The 20,702-nt window shown below is 32.5% G+C and overlaps 1 protein-coding gene across 1 annotated transcript in view; it reads left to right on the forward strand.

Moving 5' to 3' along the window:
* The window catches only part of LOC130641600 (uncharacterized), a 50,707-nt gene that overhangs the window by 24,034 nt on the left and 5,971 nt on the right, over positions 1 to 20,702 (forward strand). The window contains exon 2 of the mRNA XM_057448470.1: positions 5,636 to 5,864. Coding sequence (XP_057304453.1) covers positions 5,636 to 5,864 — 229 coding nt within the window. The remainder of the gene's footprint in view (positions 1 to 5,635; positions 5,865 to 20,702) is intronic.

Below are 20,702 nucleotides of genomic sequence, written 5' to 3' on the forward strand. Positions count from 1 at the left end.
TTCATGATATCAAAACAGCTGCAAGGAATTTTAGAGGGAATAAACGTTAGCAGTTAAGCAACTTAGGCAGAAGTAACATGAAAAATGAGGTTAAAATTATTGCACAAGTATTGTTTTTAAATGCGATAATCATCGGCTTATGATATTGTTCAAAATAAGTATCAGTGTATTAACCAGCCCAAAATAGAAGTGACACTATTAAGGGGGGTTGGGAATTATGTTTCAAGCATATGTTTGAAAGCTTTTACTATGGAAATACAGCACATTTGGGAAGCAAAAGGCGAGGTTAGCGTGCTGTAAATTTAAAACTGGTTACCTTATTCTTTTTGTATCTAAACGTTGTTTGCGCTACATATTGGAATAATATCACAAGAAAAGAAACTTTAAATCATGCAATAATTTCTATCTCTTACTGTATCGTAGTATGCATTGCCACATTATATGTCAAAATGCTTCAAACTTGCTTTGGCAGTTCTTTTCTATTGATTTTTTTAATCCGTCTACACCTTTTTGTGAGAGCTGTGCGATTGCATATGCCAACCCCATCAGAAATGTAGACTTATTTAGGCATTTGAATAATTTCACGCGCAAATCAATGTTTTATTTTGTCAGTGAAAGCTTTTCTAAATAAACCTATTTCTATATTCATTTTGTTCAGCGAAATATGCATGCGAAAATGCAGAATAACATGAAAACGAGATTAGTTATGAGCAAATTTCGGGATGCTGGGTGTTTACATGCAAGTTTGAAGAATGAATCAACAAAATGTTGACTTTTTACAGCTTTTTACTAGCAGTGTCATAAAATCGTAGCTAACACAGTTATAAAGAATGGTATTGGGAGTGGTAGTGTGACAAAAAAGTTAAAATATTGCTTATTTTTGGCATGTCTTTTGGTATAAATGTTAGCCAGCTGAACCTAAAGCATAGCCACATTTTTAGAATGTTGTGAATTCCTTTTTTATATTACTGTTTCCTAGTAAATTTAGAACTTCATATTACTCTGACCTTTTTAAATAAAATAAAATTAACTTACTGATAGCCAGTCAGCATAACTGTCATGCAAAACAAATTGAATATTGAATATGCTTTGCTGATGCTAACAGAAGTACTTCAATAACCTGGAGTACTTGAGATGAGTAAGATTGAAAGTGAATGAAGTGAATGAAGTTTATAAACAAATATTTTATTACAAAATGTTTTTTTTATCTATTTTATCTTGTCTTTTTGATATATTTTAGTTTTTTTATGCAAATAATAAGAAAGATAACATTGATTTCCATGTGAGATGAATTGATATTGCTCAGCCAGACAAAATTTTGTGGAATTTGGTGAGCCTTTGCGTGAGCAAGTGCAATCGCTCTGCCCTTATTGATAGGCCTGCTGTCAATAAGCATACATTCGTATCAAGCATTGTGATGGTTAACCTCAATAAATTTCAACAAGTATTTTGTAGACAAAATTTTACAAAAATTTCTTTTTTTCTAGGCAGTACGTCAGAGCCGTGTGAGTAACCATTTTGTGTTTTTTTAATGAACAATTTTTAAATTGCTTTTTGAAGTGATCCTCTCAAGGAAAAATTTGTTTTTGACCAAGCAAAATCACTAAAAAATCAAATTTGCCTGAAAAAATACAAATATTTTAACTCTCTCAATACAAAATTTAAGAATTAGGATAAGCGAAATGTGAAGTCAGAGAACGATATAAGAAAGCTTTATACCACTTATCATTGACTTAATATTGTTTCGTGAGCCGATTTAATCAATTGTTTTTATTTGGGGCTGCACTAATTATTATAAATATTGATAAAATAATATATGGCAATATTTATGTTCCGTTGAGTAACGTTTTTGTAATTTTTTAATTTAAGCTTTATATAATATAAAAACAATATTTTTATAGTCATCTTTTGTGGAAATAAATTTAAAATATAACTAAAATGAAACAATACCCCATTGACATCTAATAAAACTAGTTTAATTTAAATTATTGTTACCTAAACTGGTTTTCATTAAAACTCGGTTATACATGTACACCTAAAGTTCACACCTAAACTTTCAAAATACATTTGACACAATCAAAAATAGAATTCATTATGCTCAAAATTTCTGACTTAAAGCCTCTTTAAAGGGTGTGAGAAATATTCTCTGGTCAGAACAAGTCTTACTGTGGTATGAACGGGTAGATATAAAGCATGGTCTTTTAAAACGACTTTTAAACATGTTTTAACGTTAGGTGTGAATGGGAACAAGAAGCCCAGGGGCTTGAAGATTTTCGCCATTAGCCTAAAAGATTTTAAAATTTGAAGTTGTTGAACGGAGAATTATGGGGTAAACAAATCATTGAGTATTCTCAATTATTATTGTAAAGGGCCTGATACACTTGTACAATATCACTGAAATATAACTTATAATATCAATATAATTTCTTAAAATATGTTTAAAATAGAGTTATAATTTCTTATAATTTCTTATAATATAGCTATAATATGTATAATTTCAACACCTTACATGTGCGTCATAACCTCATAATTTGCTGCATGGCTATAATATTTGAATAAAATCAAACGAGTTTGATTTTAATAATATTGTTGGTGATCTGGTTTTGAATGCCTTTTGTTTGTGTGACAATAGATCTATTATCTGCTAGCGTTGTTGTGGCAACAATGTTATGAAATTAAATGAAATTATAACGATATTTTAACAAATTATTAGTATATTGTAGAAAAATTATAACTGTATTATAGAATATATTTAATGGTATTATACAAGTGTATCCTGGCCTTAACTAACCTGCAATGTTAAAATACAACTCAAAAAATAAAAATAAATACATGAATAATTAATTAGTTCTGCTGAATATAGCTTTAGTCTACGTGCTTGAAAAATTGTACAGAAAGAAATGACGTAACATCAAAGATGGCGCATTATAAGACGATCTTCATTATGCTACACTGCACGAGCTTTAACTTTCGATAGCAAATAAACTTTAAAATAAAGTATTGTTCATTGGATAATAAAACAACCTGTTGCACTGTTAGGATTCTTATTACTTAAAACTCATTTTAGCCTCGTTCTCAGAAAAAAATCTTTAGCCTGGATAAGTTTCTGGCGTCCAGCCTAGCTGCGCTGTCTCTATCTATCTATCTCTCTATCTCCCTATCTCTCTATCTCCTCAGGCGATTTTAAAGATTCCGCCTTCGCTGGCGGAAATTAATAAGTAAAAAATTTGTTTGTCAAACTTTGACAGTTATGGAATATTATTTTAAATATATAATGGTTTTTATTATCCATCATTAGCGTTGTTAATGTTGTAAGGTCAAGTATCGTTATTAGTAACCGTTCAACTTTTCGTAATTTAATTTGCATTAAATATTGTTTGTGCCACCACTAGTTACAATATTTAATTAATGACTTCTTTCACGATTTTCATGTATTTGGTTTAAATTCCAGGCAGTGAACTGTGATGGAACTTGCTTCTAAGAATTTTCCAATGTGTGGAATTAAGCCTGTTTCCCGCTGGTACCAATGTTGTATTTTCTTCTTGTTCGTTACCATTATCCAAACAAGCGCTTTACTAGTGGCCAGACAGCGCTGTATGAAAGCTGGTAATAATTCAAAAATGCCTTGGTTCTAACCTTTTAAAAAGATATTTCCATGACGTATACCAAAAATTCCATAAAGCATACCAAAAATGAATATTTCAATTTATACAAAAGATCTATTTATATCAGTAGTTTTTGATACAAAATATACAAATTGCATATACAAATATTTTATGGTTCCTTACCACAGCTTTTGTTCTCTTTTGTGATACTAGAAAATCATGTCACATGGATTTTGCAAACCATTCTGCAAGCAAAGTCATGTCTTTCTTTAAGTGCTACCCCTCCTTGGTGCAGAAAAGGGTTCAGTCATTGGTGAGAAAATGCTAAAAATAACTGCGAAATGGTTTATTGTAAATAAAATGAATTTTTTTAAAATGATGAAAATTTTGGAAATAATGAACTTTTTTACACCAATCCACAAACATTTACCGACAGTGAATGAGAAACTGCAATGCAACTTTTTCTGCTGTAACAATCACATGTTCTTGCTTGCACCATTCCGAAGCAACCTTCTTTAACTTTCTTTTTGCGAAACTAATTTTTATAATAAGCAAGGCCTAGAAAAGTCTTTAGTTTTTAAAGAATTTGACCCTCATAAAAAACCTGTGTGTAGTTCTGTTTACATTTTTATTTTGTGGTTTCTTATTCTTAACTTGCTGAATTGGTAATTGCAGCAAGCGCGTAGAACCCTTTCCTTACTCAAATCGATTTTTTTATAAGTTTTTGAAAATTGCTGGGAAGTAGATTAAGAACACAATCTCAAAGTAGCATGCATAATATCAGTAATGAAAGCCCTGGAACTGGAACCATTTTAAAAAAAAAAATTTAAAACATCTTTTTGTAGTATTTTGTCATACTTTAGCAAATACTAACTACGAAAATAACACAAATACCTTTATTATTGAATTTGACTTGAATTCATTGTGGGCAGGAAGCAAAAAAAACACATCTTAAATGAACACTTTTACATCAATAAAACACACAACTATAAGAAAACACACAATAATTACAGTGTTAGGTAAGATGATAAATCAGAAAATGTGTAAGATCCCATGGGATAAAAGTCCATATGCGCAACCAACAACTTACATCTGCTTCGAAAATAATATGAATGTAGTGAAGCTTTGAACATTACACAACAGTATCATTGACATCAAAGTAAATTTTACTGTCAGAAATTTATGAAAGGATTAACAACTTCAGAATTTAATGTAGAGTATAATTTTGATGGTGATAGTTATACCTTAGTGTTGTAGCTGATATTGGATAAAGATAGTAGCTTTTGCAGTATTATGTAGTAGTTTTTGAGTCCTTGTAATGGTGTTAAAAATAATAGTCCTTAGAAAACATTTAATTTTTCTTCACTGGCATTAGCTCTGTTGTTATACTGGTCATGTTTTTTTTAGTTTTAAGCCATGTGCAAGTACTCTCTGTGCAAAAATACACAGACGGAACTACTTTCTAAATTTTAAGCTGAAGCTCTGTGGCATAGTCCACCTTAAATGATCTTTTGACCACTTGAATAATTTCTGCACTTGTAAATTATTATTTTTTATCCCTTAATGTTTTTTGCAACCTTTAGCTAATGATTTTCTTCCAATGTCTGCAATATGAATGGTTATATGGAAACTAAATGTGTTGTGACCTTAAATTTGAGTCACTTTCCTTAATTATGAATGATTCTCCTTCTCCTTGAGTATGAATGTTTATTTACTTTCTTGATTTTTGCTTTTATATAATTTATGTTCTATTAAATTTACATGTTAAAGATGTAAGTTGATAGAAATAATATAATTAATAGAACAGAGTAAAAAATCATTTAAGAACCTTTATTATTAACCAGAAACAGCTGCAAAAATAAAGGAGATGTCAGAAAATTTAGTCAAAAAGTGTCAGGAAAATGGAAGGAATGTGAGAAAAGTAGGAAGTTAAATTGAGTGGACAGTAAATTAGGTGGTTTCTTTTTTAAGGTACTGTCACTCAAATCTTTCCTAATAAAATGTATATATAGCTTTGTTTTTTGAAATAGTTCCCTGGATCAGTCAAATGTTATTGCTATGAAGAAATTTCTAGCTGCTGCACTAACTTGTGGAGAACCAGTAATTGAGACTCCGATTGATCACCTGGAAGGAATAGCTGAAAGGTTCTCTCACCCAGTTTCTTCAGAGCCAGAAGTTGCACTATTATTTCGAAAAAACGAGTTTGACAATGTACAAACAGACGTCATCGAAGTGAACTTGATAGATGCTTTAAAATCAGTAAGTTTCTCTTTTTTGTTTGTTTTTATACTAAATCTTAGAATTTTTGACTTTCAGTATTAAATATACTAAATCCTAAAAAAAAAATATGTTTTTTACGCACACATTTTCATCGGTCACTGAACCCTGAGGCTCATCCCATGTTTTTTTTATGTTTGTTGCCAAATCACAATCAAATGGACAGATACTCTCTTTGTATTTTTAATCAGATGAATATTGAGAATCCAATCCTTTGTTTAATATACCTTTCATGATGAATTGCAACAGGGTACAAGTTACAAAGAAAAACAGTAAGAAATTTATGTTATATACCCGTTTTTCGGATTCGCAAACGTTAAAAAAACCCTATATTTTTGTGTCATAATGATGACAAACTTTGTTACACAACATTGAGACATTGGAGGACCGGTAGCTACCTACAACGTGACAATTGCCACAAATCTTTAGCTAACTAATTTTTTTGAAAAATCGATCAAAACGTGGTTAGGGTGAGAGTCAGGAAGTAAATTATTTGTAAGAGAATAATGCTACTTTTGACTTTTGGGTGCTTAGGTAAGGAAAGACGCTTCTCTTGCTAACATGTGTGACATATGCAGGTGAATAAGCCATATCTATAAAATACCCAAATGCGTCTGTCACGCAAAATGTAACTGCAGTAGCGAGAGACACAATCTGCGGTAAATAAGGGACGGGCAAACCGACTATTTTTTTATTCAAAGTCTTTTGAAATTGTAATTTTTGATAGGTAAATTTATTGGAAAATGCATTTATAGGTGGCTATAAATGCATTTTCCAATTCTTAACCACTCCGTTCACGCTGAGATAGACGTATCAAATAAAAGAGTTTATTGGTAAATTGTCTCCAGATACAATAAAACTATCATAAAAAGTATATTAAAAAAATTAAAATGGAATTATCCGAAAGACTTACTTTGTTAAAAATTCTTTTGAGAAAGAATTTAAAGATAGTGTCTGCTAAAAAAATAAAACTTCATTATCAAACAATATTGTAGAAAAAGCAAACAAACCTGTCTTCAAAGTTCGCCAGCTTTATCTTGTGTCAACATAACAGAAATATATTCTTGGCCATGTTGAAACACAGCGCTCAACTTTTTAAATAACATGCACATAAAAAAGACTGGGTAAATAATTTAATATGCGTAATTATGCATTTGACGTAGACATTTGAATAGAAACCCAGACGCGCAAGGCGAGTAAAAACACTACACCCCCAGATTCTTAGTAGATGCTTTCGAAACTTATTTCCTAACATTTTTAATTGGATTTTAAGAATAATTCAGCTTTTTTTAAGAACATCTAAGTTTTAGCATACCTTAAATGTGTTTTTATTTTTACATAATTCAGGACAAAATTGTTCTTATTACGTTTGAACATCTTTAAATTTAACTTGATTTTTGAAGTGTTTTTTATTAAATCAAATTATCAAGTTATAGGCTTTTGCTGTGAAATAAAAACGAGTTATATTTCACAATTCTATATTCTTATATTTTAGCGCTCTCTAGTGAATTTCGTCGCGAGAAGGCCTTTCTTCTGGTGCAACTTTAAGTTCCAGCTGACGCTTTTGTCGGTCCTTCTTGCTTTCTTCTTTTTTTCGTTAGCGCGGGCAGTAATGTGTTTTATAATGTTCGATAAGTAGTTGTAATTTTTCTCTTCTTTTACCACCTTGGCCACAAATCGTTTTGTTGGCTTTGAATATGCCACAAAGTATAATGGTTTTATCTCCCCTTCTTCACCTATAGCGCATTTCTAGGAAAGAAAATTTAAGACAACCAACTTCCTTTGACTTCCTTGATTTAAGCTTGGTTTCCAATAAAGACCATAACTGTTGTGGAACAAAATATAAGTTATTGGGAACCAAGTTTGAAAAAATGTAAAATTAAACTTGTCTGACCACGATTAATATTGTGATTATGATCGAGTGCGGCAAACTGTGTTCCGGCTAACATTTTCTGCATATGGTAAAAGGTGCTTTTTGGAAGATATTGGATTTTGAGAGAATGGTATACCTCAAGCGTAGTTGTATGAACTGGTTCAGTTATTTTCTCAGGATCTTTCATCGATTCTGGCTCGGTAACTATTTTTATTAACTTTGGGTGTGCCTGCGAGCCAATGATAAGCCATTCTTTTCTTCGCACGTCATCGTCAGGCAATGTATCATGGTCACACTTTTTATAGTATTTATTATGCGGGAAAGAGTGCTTATTTACGCAATGATGTACTAATGACTGGAACCTTTCTACCAGCGCCTGGCCATTCCCCCTGCATGTTGCTATGGACAAGTAAAGGTGATTAACGATAGCTGGTGCCCATTTTCCTAGGACGTTTGAATCTAAGAAAAAAATTAAATTAAAAACTCAACATAAACCGTATCACCGAAAAAAACTAGCTGATTTAGGCACCTTTTGTTTTGTATTCCTTTACAAGTTTTTTAAGAATTCCTTTTCCAATATGCCATGGATCGAATTGATGATGAATTTTGTTGAACCTGGGTTTATTAATAAAGAATTGTTAGAATTTTGACATTGACAAAGTGTTTTAACCGCGACGCACCTTAACAAAACATAACAAATTACCGTGGATCTGTCCTCATGACCTTAATTGACGCGTGCTTATCTGTTGATACTAGGGAACTTTGCAGATTGAAACAGTTTTGAATGGTATTAATGCAACGGATAAATGCTTCTTTTTCCATTGCCTGAGAACTAGAAACTTCCTAAAAGAGATATTATACTATAATATAATATAATTTCCTAGACATTCGTTACTGTAGCACTCACATACTAACCTTAACGTGGACAATGTTGAAATTTACTATTTTGTTGCTGTCAACATGCATAGCAGACACAGTGTTGTATGTGGCATTATGCCCAGACGAATCGCACTGACCATCAACAGCAAGCTTTAAATCTTTTCCTGAATCTTTAATAATTTTAACAAGTCCGTTCTGTTCCTTCGTCCATGCATGGTCGAGTTCAGGAAAAATAAAATTTGAGCGATATAGAAAGTACATTGGTTTTTATATGAACTTTAGATTTAGTAAATTAGCAAATTTCGAGATTTTGTTGAATGATATTGAAGATAACTATGCAGCAGCAGCAGCAGCGATCAAAAGATTACCAGCATCTCTGGTGCAGTTCAGCGAAGGCTGTGTAGACCAGTTTATTCACATCCTGAGAAGTTAAGAGCAGAATTTAGGTGCTGGACCTTGCAGAATGATCTCTATGATTCACTACTTTACAATAATAAATTAAATCCATACCTTTTGAACAAATAAACGTTAGAGTTAATTGACTTTCTGTGTTTTGAACTTCAGATGTACAAGATTGATCTAAGCAAGCACCACATTTTATGCAATAATGCATCAACTGTTGAAGTTTCCCTTCGTAAACCAAAAGCACCTTTTCCTCGTGCAAGGGTTTATTTGTTGATAGAGGTGCGCTATTTTCACTTGCACAATCTGATTCGGTATCTTCTGTTTCCCTGTCAGAACAATCGGAAAAGTGGAAGCTGAAATCGGGGTATCTTTTTTCTGATCTAAATATAAAGACGTTTTAAGTGCAGATTAGACCAGATAAAATTCCAGACTATTTGACCAAGTTACCACTCATTCTCATCGCTGATATCATTTTCAACAAAGGTTTTGTCGTGAATGTCTATCATGGAAGATTGACCTTTGGAGTTTAACTTAAAAGTTGTTTTAACACCCAGGCAGCTGAGAAAGTCTTCTACTTCCCTTGGGTTGTTTAACACGATGGAACTGTTGACTACAGGATTAAGCATATGTTCCTCCTCTGCTTCATCATCGTCCTTTGTGTAATCATCACTATCATCACTATCGTCGTGGCCTTCTGCAGGAAGTAACAAGTAAAACGAATAGCTCTCTACTTTTAATAGTATAGAACGTTAACAAAAAAAAAAAAAAGATTTGACCCCACCTGTAGAAAAAACACTTTCTGTTTGGCACACAGAATCCTGAAAAACCAACGATGTTACTTTTTGTTCTGTTTGACACAAGGAATTAACAACCTCAGGCTCAGCTTGAACACCAATGTTACGTAATAACGGGTTTTTATATTGACTTCCGCGACCTTTTGTTGATACTTTTTCTTTTTTGTTTGCACGCCTAACGAAAATCTTTCATTCATGCTGTCAAAGTTGACAGCTAAGGAATTGCTAGTCTCTTCATTTATAGAAGTCTCTTGAAACGCTGCTTCAACAACCTTTAAAACAAGCATTGCAAAAAAAATGAAACAGTCGTAACAACAGCATCCACTCCATATTCTTTTGTCGTTTCGAAGAACGCGGAAAAAGAAAGATATGTTAATACTAGGAGTAATAACAATATACCTCGTTTTGAATCCTTTTTTCAGCTCTCTTCTTTGAAGTTGGTCGCGCCTTTTCTTTTTGTTGCTTGTGGGGGAAACGCGATGGTACCGCGCCTTTTAGGAGACGTCGTTTAACAGGTCTATTTGTGTAGTACAGTCTGTTCTGCATTTCTCAACTTAGGTCAAAATTTTTCTCCTCGTCAAAATGACCAGAACATAAGAATTCATTATTTGGAAGATTTTTCCTGCTGATTGCCCAACCCAAGCAATTCTTACGCTTGGTTCAGTAGGAAGCGAGAAAAGCTTTTGTCTTTGTTCTTTTTACTGTTATTCTCACAACTAACGGCAGCACACCAAGACATTGTAAAATCACGAAATGAAGAAACATATCTGTTTCGGTAAACACTGTATAAAAAATCTCCCGCGCAAATTTTGCCTTAAGGCCTATTCTCACGATCGATTTTGAAACACGTTTACTCAGCATGCGAAACGAAGAAAACTTTGCTATGTTCGTTTCATTTAGCAAACTGTTTAAAATTAATTTTCCTTCTTGGAGGAAAAAATAATAAACAATATTCTTATTTTATTCTTCTTGCTTTTTTTCATTCATTTTTCATTTTTTTATTTTTTGACACGCACTAAGTCATTACAATGTACAGAGGTCTTTAAAAAATTTCCAGACTTGGTGGCACTTGCGCGTATAAACAATTTGTTTAGTTTTTGTCTCGTTTGTAAATGGGGGTAAAATTATTACTTCGGTTAATTTTGTGCTTGGATTAAAAAAAACATCAGATTTAATTTTTTCTGTACAAATCTCTACGTCATGGGGTACATATTATAACAGCCTCGTATTCGTTTTGAAGATCGTAAATAAAAAGTAGCGTGCGTTGAAGGTGAGCAAGCAGGAAAGTTTGAACTTTATTAAATAATATTGTTAGCTCTGATAGTTATTTAAAGGATTAAGACAGCAAATTTGTACTTCATATACTTTTATGCTCAACTAAGTAAACTATTAGCAAGTGTCTTTACCACAGCAAGTGTCTTAACCACAGCTACCGGTCAACCCATGCCACGTGAGAGAAATCGGGTAGGTATTGCTGGTGTATACTTAATGTATACATTCCGAACACAGGACCCACATTGATAACAGTGTTTCCAACACTGAAGTGGCTATATCCTGTATAAATATTCAGAATAATAATAATAATAATAATAATAATAATAATAATAATAATAATAATAATAATAATAATAATAATAATAATAATAATAATAATAATAAAATAATATTAATAATAATAATATTAATAATAATAATATTAATAATAATAATATTAATAATAATAATATTAATAATAATAATATTAATAATAATAATATTAATAATAATAATATTAATAATAATAATATTAATAATAACAAGAAGCCCTGGGGGCTCTAAGAATTTCCGCGCGCTACCAAAATATTTGATGAAAACCTGCTAATTCGTTGTGTTATTGTGCTAAACATTTGAAGGGGTTTGGTGCATGAACCTCTGAAGATAAAGCCCATCAGTGACATTATATCTTAGAACAAACGCAAACAAAATGAAACGTGTCATAATAAACTCACATTTTAAAAGAAATTGCTAACAAAAAATACAGCCTATTATTCATGGTTGAAAGTCTTGCGATTGAAACGTTTATGGTCTTAAACGGCATTAGTTGACAAAAAATCAAAATTTTGATGTGACCATCATTTTCAGCATACTTTTTTTATTAACTGTGTCAATTTTTGTCGAAAATAAAGCAGTTTTAATTTTTGGATAAATTTTGGCCTGAAATGACATTTAGGTGACAAAAACCAAACTTTTGTACCATCATATCATTTTCAGCATACTTTATTTGTTAACTGTGCCAGATTTAGCCGAAAATGAAGTGGTTTTAATTTTTGGACCAATTTTGGCCTAAAATAGCATTTAGGTGACAAAAATCAAAATTTTGATGTCACCATTATGTTCAGCATACTTTTTTTGTTAACTTTGCCAATTTTTGTTGAAAATAAAGTAGTTTTAATTTTTGGACCAATTTTGGCCTAAAATGACATTTAAGGTGGCAAAAATCAAAATTATTATGTCACCATTATGTTCAGCATACTTTTTTTGTTAACTGTGTCAAATTTTGTCGAAAACAAATACCAATTTTGGCCTGAAGCGTCAACAGTAGTTAAGGAGCTTGGGTACGAAGTTTACATCCGTGACGGACCAACGTGAAATCCCAGGGTCGATTTTTTCTCAAAAAATGCTCCGAAAGAAAAAACGACGGTTTTAAAGAATTTCCTACGCCTTCGGGCGCGGAAATTCAATAATAATAATTAATAATAATAATAAATAAGTAGTTCAGGTACTGGTCAGTTAGATTAAATTTTATTGAAACCTTAATATTGCCAGTAGATAAACAATTGCTTTAGGACAAGTTAATCATTCTTTAATGAAACGTTTTAAAATTTTCTGATAATTACTCTGCTTTTGTTTCACTGCATGTTTGGAAAGCGTGATGCTGGTAAAAATTGGGTTAGATAGACTACCATGTCAAGTTCATAATGTCTCAAAGGTTTCACGCAAAGAAGGAAAAGTATTAAATTTTCCATATCCAGTTAACACGGAAGTGCACTGCATGAAGAACTTGTTGTGCAATATTTGTGTGTTTCTTTTGTAAACAGACAAAAGACAAGCCTCTCTTATGTCTGTTTGCAAAAAAAAGCCTTATACTTGTCCACTACTGTATGTCTAAGATTGAACTTATCTTTACTTTAATAATTGGAACTAAAAATTAATTAAAGATAATTAACTCCTATATATACGGAGGTGTGGCACCCGAGGGCCAAAATATGCTGATATCAGCAGCAAATATCTGAAAATCATAAGGCAGAACCACATTTTTTCAAAATTACCCAGAGTTCCTCGACGTTGTCCGTCATTTTGGTTAGCGCTGAAACTTGTGACTGAGACGCGGTTGGAAGCTCAGGGATCGTGGCTTGAAACTAAAGACATGCAAAAAAATGCCATGAGTAGTCCAAGGGAAAGAAGAGGAATTCTTATTTAATTTTTTTTCATTGGATTTACAAGAATTTGAGGTACCCCACAATGAGAAGTAAAGAACAGAAACGCCTTTCCGATGTCTGATGATGAGGGATGGTCACATCTGGATAATATTTATTTTGTGATTTTAAGCTACCTAGCCAGTACCATGCCAGCACTCCAGGGCGCATTTTGTTATTAAATAATTAAGTGATAGAGTACAAAAGCTAAATATATTACTTTAATGTAGCGAGCTGCACAAAAGATTTTCCAAGGCATTCTGTCATTTTAAATAAGAATAGCTAGGTAGTTATTTGGACCTCCCATAACAGTGAACATTCAAGACTTGAGTATATAGCTAGTTAGGTATGCAAGACATCGCATGTTGGTAAACATGTTTCCACAACAAACTGAAACCTATATTTCATAAATAAATTTCTGCATATATATATAAATAATTTTGTAGATTTTCAGTTTTCTTTTATGAAATAACAAAATTTGGGAAAGTATAGCCAGAAGTAATATTCTCTTGAAGTGGGAAGACCTACTCGTCAGGTTAAGACTTAGTAAAGTGTAAACTGTTTCACATGGAGGACACTTAGTGTAATGTGTTACAAATCCAGTGGAGCACTTATAGCATTAAGGGTATAATATCTTTTTCATAAACCAACATTCACAGGATTTATGATAAAGATAAAGCCTATTGTTACTTCTGCAAAGCAAATAGATAAGGTATTTGGTCCTAAACCTAGGACACATTTTATCTGTTTGAATTATTTTTAATCCTGAGAATCACTTGAATGTTTTCTGTACACATGGCTTGTCAAAATTGATATGCTGTCAAAAAATGGCGAAAATTAAGAACTCAGAAACTATGAAAGTAGTACAAAAAAAATTTTGGGTTCATTTCATCAAACTGGTCTAAAAACATGTAATACTAAGTTTCAAGTCATTATTTCAATTTTTGCTGAAGTAATAGGACTTTTACTTGGTATAGTTTTAGCATAGTTTTTCATACCGCTGACACCAAAATGACTGCAGGGACTAATCGGTTTGAAACTAATCTATATTATAATACCCGTATACGTCTGTCTGTCTGTCATGCAAAATGGTAGCTTAGCTGTGCAATAGCGAAAAGCACGCAATGCGGTATAAAAAGGATGGGCGAACCCGTGGATTTTCCACAGGCTAACGACTAGTTTATAATATTTTATTAACAAACTTTTTCTCTTGATGTGTTTTTATTTTCCTGCAAAAGTTGTTGCATAGCTTATGTATTAACATTAGGATAAGAACGAAAAAGTTACTGTGAGACATGGGTTTTAAACCTTAAAAATTTCCAGCGAAAAATTTGAAAACTAATGAATGACAAAATCGCAAAAGTTTATCTTCAAATTTTTAATTTCTGTTAATGTAAAAGTAATCCACATGAAAAAAGTTTCTGATGCTTTTTATGAAGAAATCTTCCATATTAGACATATATGCAGGGGCGGATCCAGACTTTTTCAAGACTTAGTTAAAATATTGCTGCTGCGCAGCAATATTTTGAATTAGTCTTGAATTTAGCAGCTGGGGGCCTGGGGGTGCTGTAAGCGGGTACAAAAATCGCTGAAAATTGTCTTCCGATTTATCTAGTTATTAATAAAATTGGCAAAAAGAAACGCTAAGCTATAAGAAAATCTCCTCAGAACATTTTTTATAAGAATCAACTCCCCGTCTTACACATCTTATTTTAGATAGATAAAAGCACTAAAATTAACAGGGATTAACTACAATAAAGTGAGACAATTGTGAATATATTTCAATATTTATAAACTCTTGCTGTTTCTGCCAATATCAGGCTTCATCAGCATGACTAGGTGATTCAAATGATCACACCGGCCATGGACAGCAAAATAAAACACAATCATAACAAAAACAATAAGAATATGGAAAGATCAGAATAATGAAGATGAAATGTACATACATGTGACATGATATATACACCTCAACCCATGTATTTGTTCAGATATATTTGTTTATTCAAAGGGCTAAACTCAAGTTTCGTTTGAACTTTAAAAGAAGAATTACGAAGGGCAGTTTTCTGCTTTTTGCATGCTGAAATACGAAAATGCAACTTTCGCTTAAGAAAGTTGCAACCTGGAACAAGGGGAACGTAATGATTTGGCTTGAAGTCTACACCAGACTTAACAATACCTTCATAACAAAATAAAATTTTTAACTGATTTTCATCAGGTAAAATAGATGGGCGTGGCAATATACACTGTGTAAAGAGAGTTCGAAACCGTAACAAGCGAACTGTGGGTAAAACGTATTAATTTTTCTCTTTATTACTGTTGACAAGGCAAGTATTGATAGAAAAGGAGACCATGTCTTGGGGGTACAGCTTCTGCTTTAACTGCCTCCTCAGGAGAAAGAGTCATATCACAAACAATATGGGAAAGGGAAAATCTGAATAAACTTTTTTCAGATATAAAAATATTTGCCTTTTGGTTTTTAAAAGCAAATTGAAAACAAGGATGATTGGAATAAAAGGAAGGATGCAAGAAAAGTTCTGTGGATGTCATGATTATCAAAACATCAACAAGAGAATTATCACCTACCAATACCAACGATGCTGAGCTGTATAGACAGTCTCCTGATGGATTGGATCTAAAAATAATATATTTTGCCATGACCTTTCACTCAAACTTTGTTACCTAATAGCCATTCGAAGAGTTTTTTTCATCACCAACCTTAGCTACTAATCCAGTTCTTGTTTCTAATAACAACAAAAATATTAATTGAGAAAGAACTCCTCCACAATGCTGAAAATTCTGTTCAAAGCTCATGTTACAAAAACAATTAGCCAGCTAGCTAGCTATAGCTAATTAAGTATTTTTGTATTTGTTTTTAATAGTCTGTTGTAAAAAGCTCTCCCTCAACTAGCTTTTTGTAGCAAATATACTGAAAACCTTTAAATAAATGCAAGGTGTGTTATAGAGTAAAAAACATACTTCTCACCTTAAATCAATAATTCCTTTATCTTCACACCTCGCCTCAGATGGAATGTATATATCTGCACCTGAATTCCGATGAAAACTTTTACCAAACAAGGGATAAATATCCCCAGATAACAAAAATGTCCGAGAATAAACACTTTCTGAAAGTTCTTTTTGCATTTTACGAACAGATTCAACATTATCACACTTTAAATCAGTAAGCACCCGCGTCAAGATGTCTGCAGCAGCCATGATAGTACGGAAGGAATCCAAGCCAAAAGGCGTGAGTCTTTGACTAATCCTGACGGATGGGAGTTAAAACTATAGCCTAACAGGTTATAGTAACCACGCAGTACGGAACCTAAATTTTCTACGCTGGCCGCGAGCTACATATTGTTGGACTACGCATAGAGTGTGAAAATTACGTCACGATTTTGACCACACATGCCCCTTAGGTGAGATGGGGAGGGTTGCGGGCCATAGCTATTTGATTTTTGACTGACTGAGTGACTGATTAGTCAAAATGAATCAGTCAAAATCTGTAAGCTATAATTTGCAACCCTCTCAGTCTATATGGTAGCGACGTCACAACTTTGACGTCAACATCGCCATAGGCGAAATGGAGAGGGCTGTGAACCATGGCTTTTCGCCGAAAATAAATTACAATCTGATTTTTTAACGCGCTCCGTCTGCAACACCTGGATCGTCGACATCATTCGCTTGGCTAACATTTTTCGTCAAATTTACACTTAGTCACGCGACTTATCTGACTAACCCTGGATCCGCGCCTGATATGGTAACTTGATGAACAATGCATTTTCCTGCAAGTGTTCTCAAATATGTGTAGTATAATCTTAAAAAAATGTGATGTATCTTTCCTCTTAAGTTTTGACTTTTAACCCAGCTAAAAATCTCAGCCTTGTCCTTTCATGCTTAGTCTAGCTAGCTATAGCGAAAAAGTTTAATATTCAAACTTGACCTATTTTACTGAGTATTAGTAATAAATGCTAGTTTAATCCTAAATGTAACTATAGTAGCTAAGCCACCTGTAAGAACAACATCAAACAACATCGAGACTGTTCTCTTTGTAAACAAACCCATTGGTATTTTTGTAATAAGTAACAAATTTTATGTGTTCATTTCTTGCGCTTATGAGTGTAACCAAAGTGCCCTGTATGTAAGTCCTAAAAATTTATGTCATTGGCTCACTCTTTACGAATGACACCACGTAACAAAGGAAAACCATGCTTTGCTATTTCCCGTAACCTATACCGAGATTTGGTTGTGATATATATCAGAATTAATTGTCTTTAAGTGGTTCTTGTAATCGTGTTTTGGGCAGTAGTGTTGTTTTTCTTTTCTTTTTTTATATTTCCTTTTTCATACTCATTCTTAGGCATTTTAGTGGTAAAGTGGTAAAGACTTTCGCTCAAGTAGCTGACTTGGTTGACCAGTACTAATTATTTTTTGTGTTGTTTAAAGGTAGAGTTTCTAAGATAAAGTTTCTAAAAGTTAATACCTTCATCATTGGGTATGTTGTAATACTACATCACCAGTTAATAAAATAGAAGAAGAAGATTCAGTTTGAGAATATTTATTACAAAATGTTCGGTATCTTTTCTGTAAGAAGGTAGTGACATTATCATCGTTGGGTTGACATGTTTTGGCAATCCATAAAAAGTGTTGTATTTCGGAGAGTAGTGAGTAAAAGATTAGAAACTTGTTTTGTTATTCTGGAATATAAAAAGCGAATGAATAAATGTTGATCATTTGCAATCTAATTAGTAGGATCAAAAGGTAATTTTTTGTAGTATTTTGCGATATCAAGTTTGCTGTTGACTTTAGAAATATAATCAATTTTATTCATAATAACAAGACTGTGGTCAGCTGATTTAAGTATGATATCAAGGTTATTTATTCTAATTTTTAGACTTTATGTTTTTTGTATGAGAGAGTTGTAAATGGTTGTGGATGGGAGGAATAATTTAATGTGGTTTTAATATTGCATTTTATTCTTTTGATATGTCCCTGAAGATTCTGATTTTGGGCATGGTGGGGGTCCAGTTGAAAGGTTGAGCTTTGATATCCTTGACTTTCATGAGTGATGCTGATAAACAAGGCTCATAGACCTGATAAATTTTTTAAGGGATTTGGAATGGTCAATTATAAAAGTTGAAGTAGTTGGCATAAATCCTAATCCTTTGATAAGGATATTTTTGAACATTTGATAATGTAAGAGGATAAACTTGTTGTCAATCAATTTTTTGTTTTTTTGTTAAGATTTATCTTTATACTTTGTTACATGGACTAGTACTTCTTGCGTTTCTAATTGTCATGTGTTTTAAATCGTTCTGTGTTGTTTGACCGTTAGGTTTAGAAATATTTTTATTCAAAGAATTGTTGTCTTGTTGTTTCTATTGTAATTATTGTAATTGTCTATTGCAATTGTAATTGTTGCTCAACAGTCAATTTCATCCTTTTTCTTATGTCTGGTAAAGGTCATGGTGTGGTAGCTAGAAATGCGTTTTACTATATTTTTTTTGATAAGTGGTTTGGTCTTGCAGAGGCTAGTGGTCATTTTTAAGTTACTTTTTTTAACTTTGTTGCGAAGGCATATTAATTGATGTTGGCTATGAAAGTCAGAATTTCTAGTGGATGAAAGTCTTAATTTGAGCGGAGCCGTGAATCTTACATAATAGTAAAAATTTTAACTAAGAAGAAGACATGTAATGTTAATAAAAAGTAGATATGTCATTGGGAATTTCTCATGCAAATCTTACAAGTTAGTCCAACTTGTGAAAGTACCTCGGGAGCTCTGCCTTAAATAAAATTACTAAACCTGCAAAATGCCGTATTTTGAAAACAGTTATTCGCAAAAATACCTTCTTTATTTCAGGTAAAAAGTTACCACAAGCAATAACAATAAATTAATTGATATACTCAAATGTCTTTTCTGTCTTGTTTTCTACACTATAATGTTGTGTGCGCCTTACTCGATTTGCGACATACTGCATACCTATACTAAAGCGCTCCACCTGACCGTGTGGCACAATTTACGGCTCTTATGGAGTGCTTCACAGAGTGTTCAACACTAGGTCACACCTTTACTTGTGGCTTAACCCGGCGTTTTGACGCCAGGTCTTCTGGCTATCTCTATAATAATAGCCGTCGTCTGTCTGTCTCTGCGCGGAACCCATTGCTGAGTTAGAAAATCATGCTACGGAAACACGAATATCAAATGCGATATATTTTATCCACTTTGTTGCGACGGGTAAATTTAAAGGACGGGTGAACCTGTGGATTTATCCATGGTCCACGGACTAGTCTCTTTAATAATAGCCGGTGTCTATCTCTTTGTTCAAAAGGGTTACCGATATTCCTTTGATCTTTTCGTGATTTTTTAGAAACCAGGGGGTTGTTTACCCGAAAACCTCATTATTGGTTAAAATAAATTAAATTAATTAATTTATTTCCTAATTAATTAAATTATTTTAATTTAAAAACTTTGTCACGATAAATAAATTAGGGGTTAAAATAAATGTATTATTATCCTATTATCCTATCCTATTATGAATAACAGGCTGTTTTTCCTGGTATTTGCAATTGTTTGCTTAGAAAATTTTATTTTTTTAAATAAAATTGGTCTTGGGTTCCATTTAAGCACTGTAAATTATTTTAACGAATAGTTTCCTCAAAAAATTATTCTTATTTCCAATAGAAGCAGAATACAAAAAAGCAGATCAACATCAACAACTTTTTATTAGCGTGACTTCCATTTTAGACTAAATATTTCCTGTTCGCTAAAATTGCAGAATTGGGTGCTTCACTATTGTTGATGTTACATAGTTGTGCATTTTGTGATAGCGAGGTAGTTTATGCAGCGTTTAAAATTTAAAACCCTTTGAAAGCAATATATTAGAGTACTATAATTTAATATTAGTTGTTCCCCGTGAAAAAATCCACTGTATTTCTCATTTCCATCAAACAAACAAACAATACAGCAGTGCGAATCTTACAATTTGCATTATTTTATAAATGACCAAAAAAATTGAAGGTGTCCAACAACTGCAGTATATATGTTATATGATATATTAAAATCTAAACTAAAATTACTTATTCTGACCCTCTGAAAATGCGTTTACCAAAGCATTTCAAAATACATTTCACCCATAAAATTTAAATCACTCAAAATGTCATATACAAAAAAGCTGATTGATGTCAAACACAAATCTCTCTCAATGTATATGTTAAAATCAGTTAGTTTATTGCACACCCTGCCAAAGGTTGACACAAAATGTGAAAAATAAACAATAAATTGTGCCTCTGGCAGAAATTTTTATCTAAGGTGTAAAAAAATGGATTGCATGGATAAATTATAATGCGACAAAACGTTTTTTGATATATTGCATGCGGTCCTTTCTCACTAAACTTCAGACAAAATGTAAAAAGAAGA

Source organism: Hydractinia symbiolongicarpus, chromosome 4 (genome assembly GCF_029227915.1).
Source record: "Hydractinia symbiolongicarpus strain clone_291-10 chromosome 4, HSymV2.1, whole genome shotgun sequence".
Lineage (NCBI taxonomy): Eukaryota > Metazoa > Cnidaria > Hydrozoa > Anthoathecata > Hydractiniidae > Hydractinia > Hydractinia symbiolongicarpus.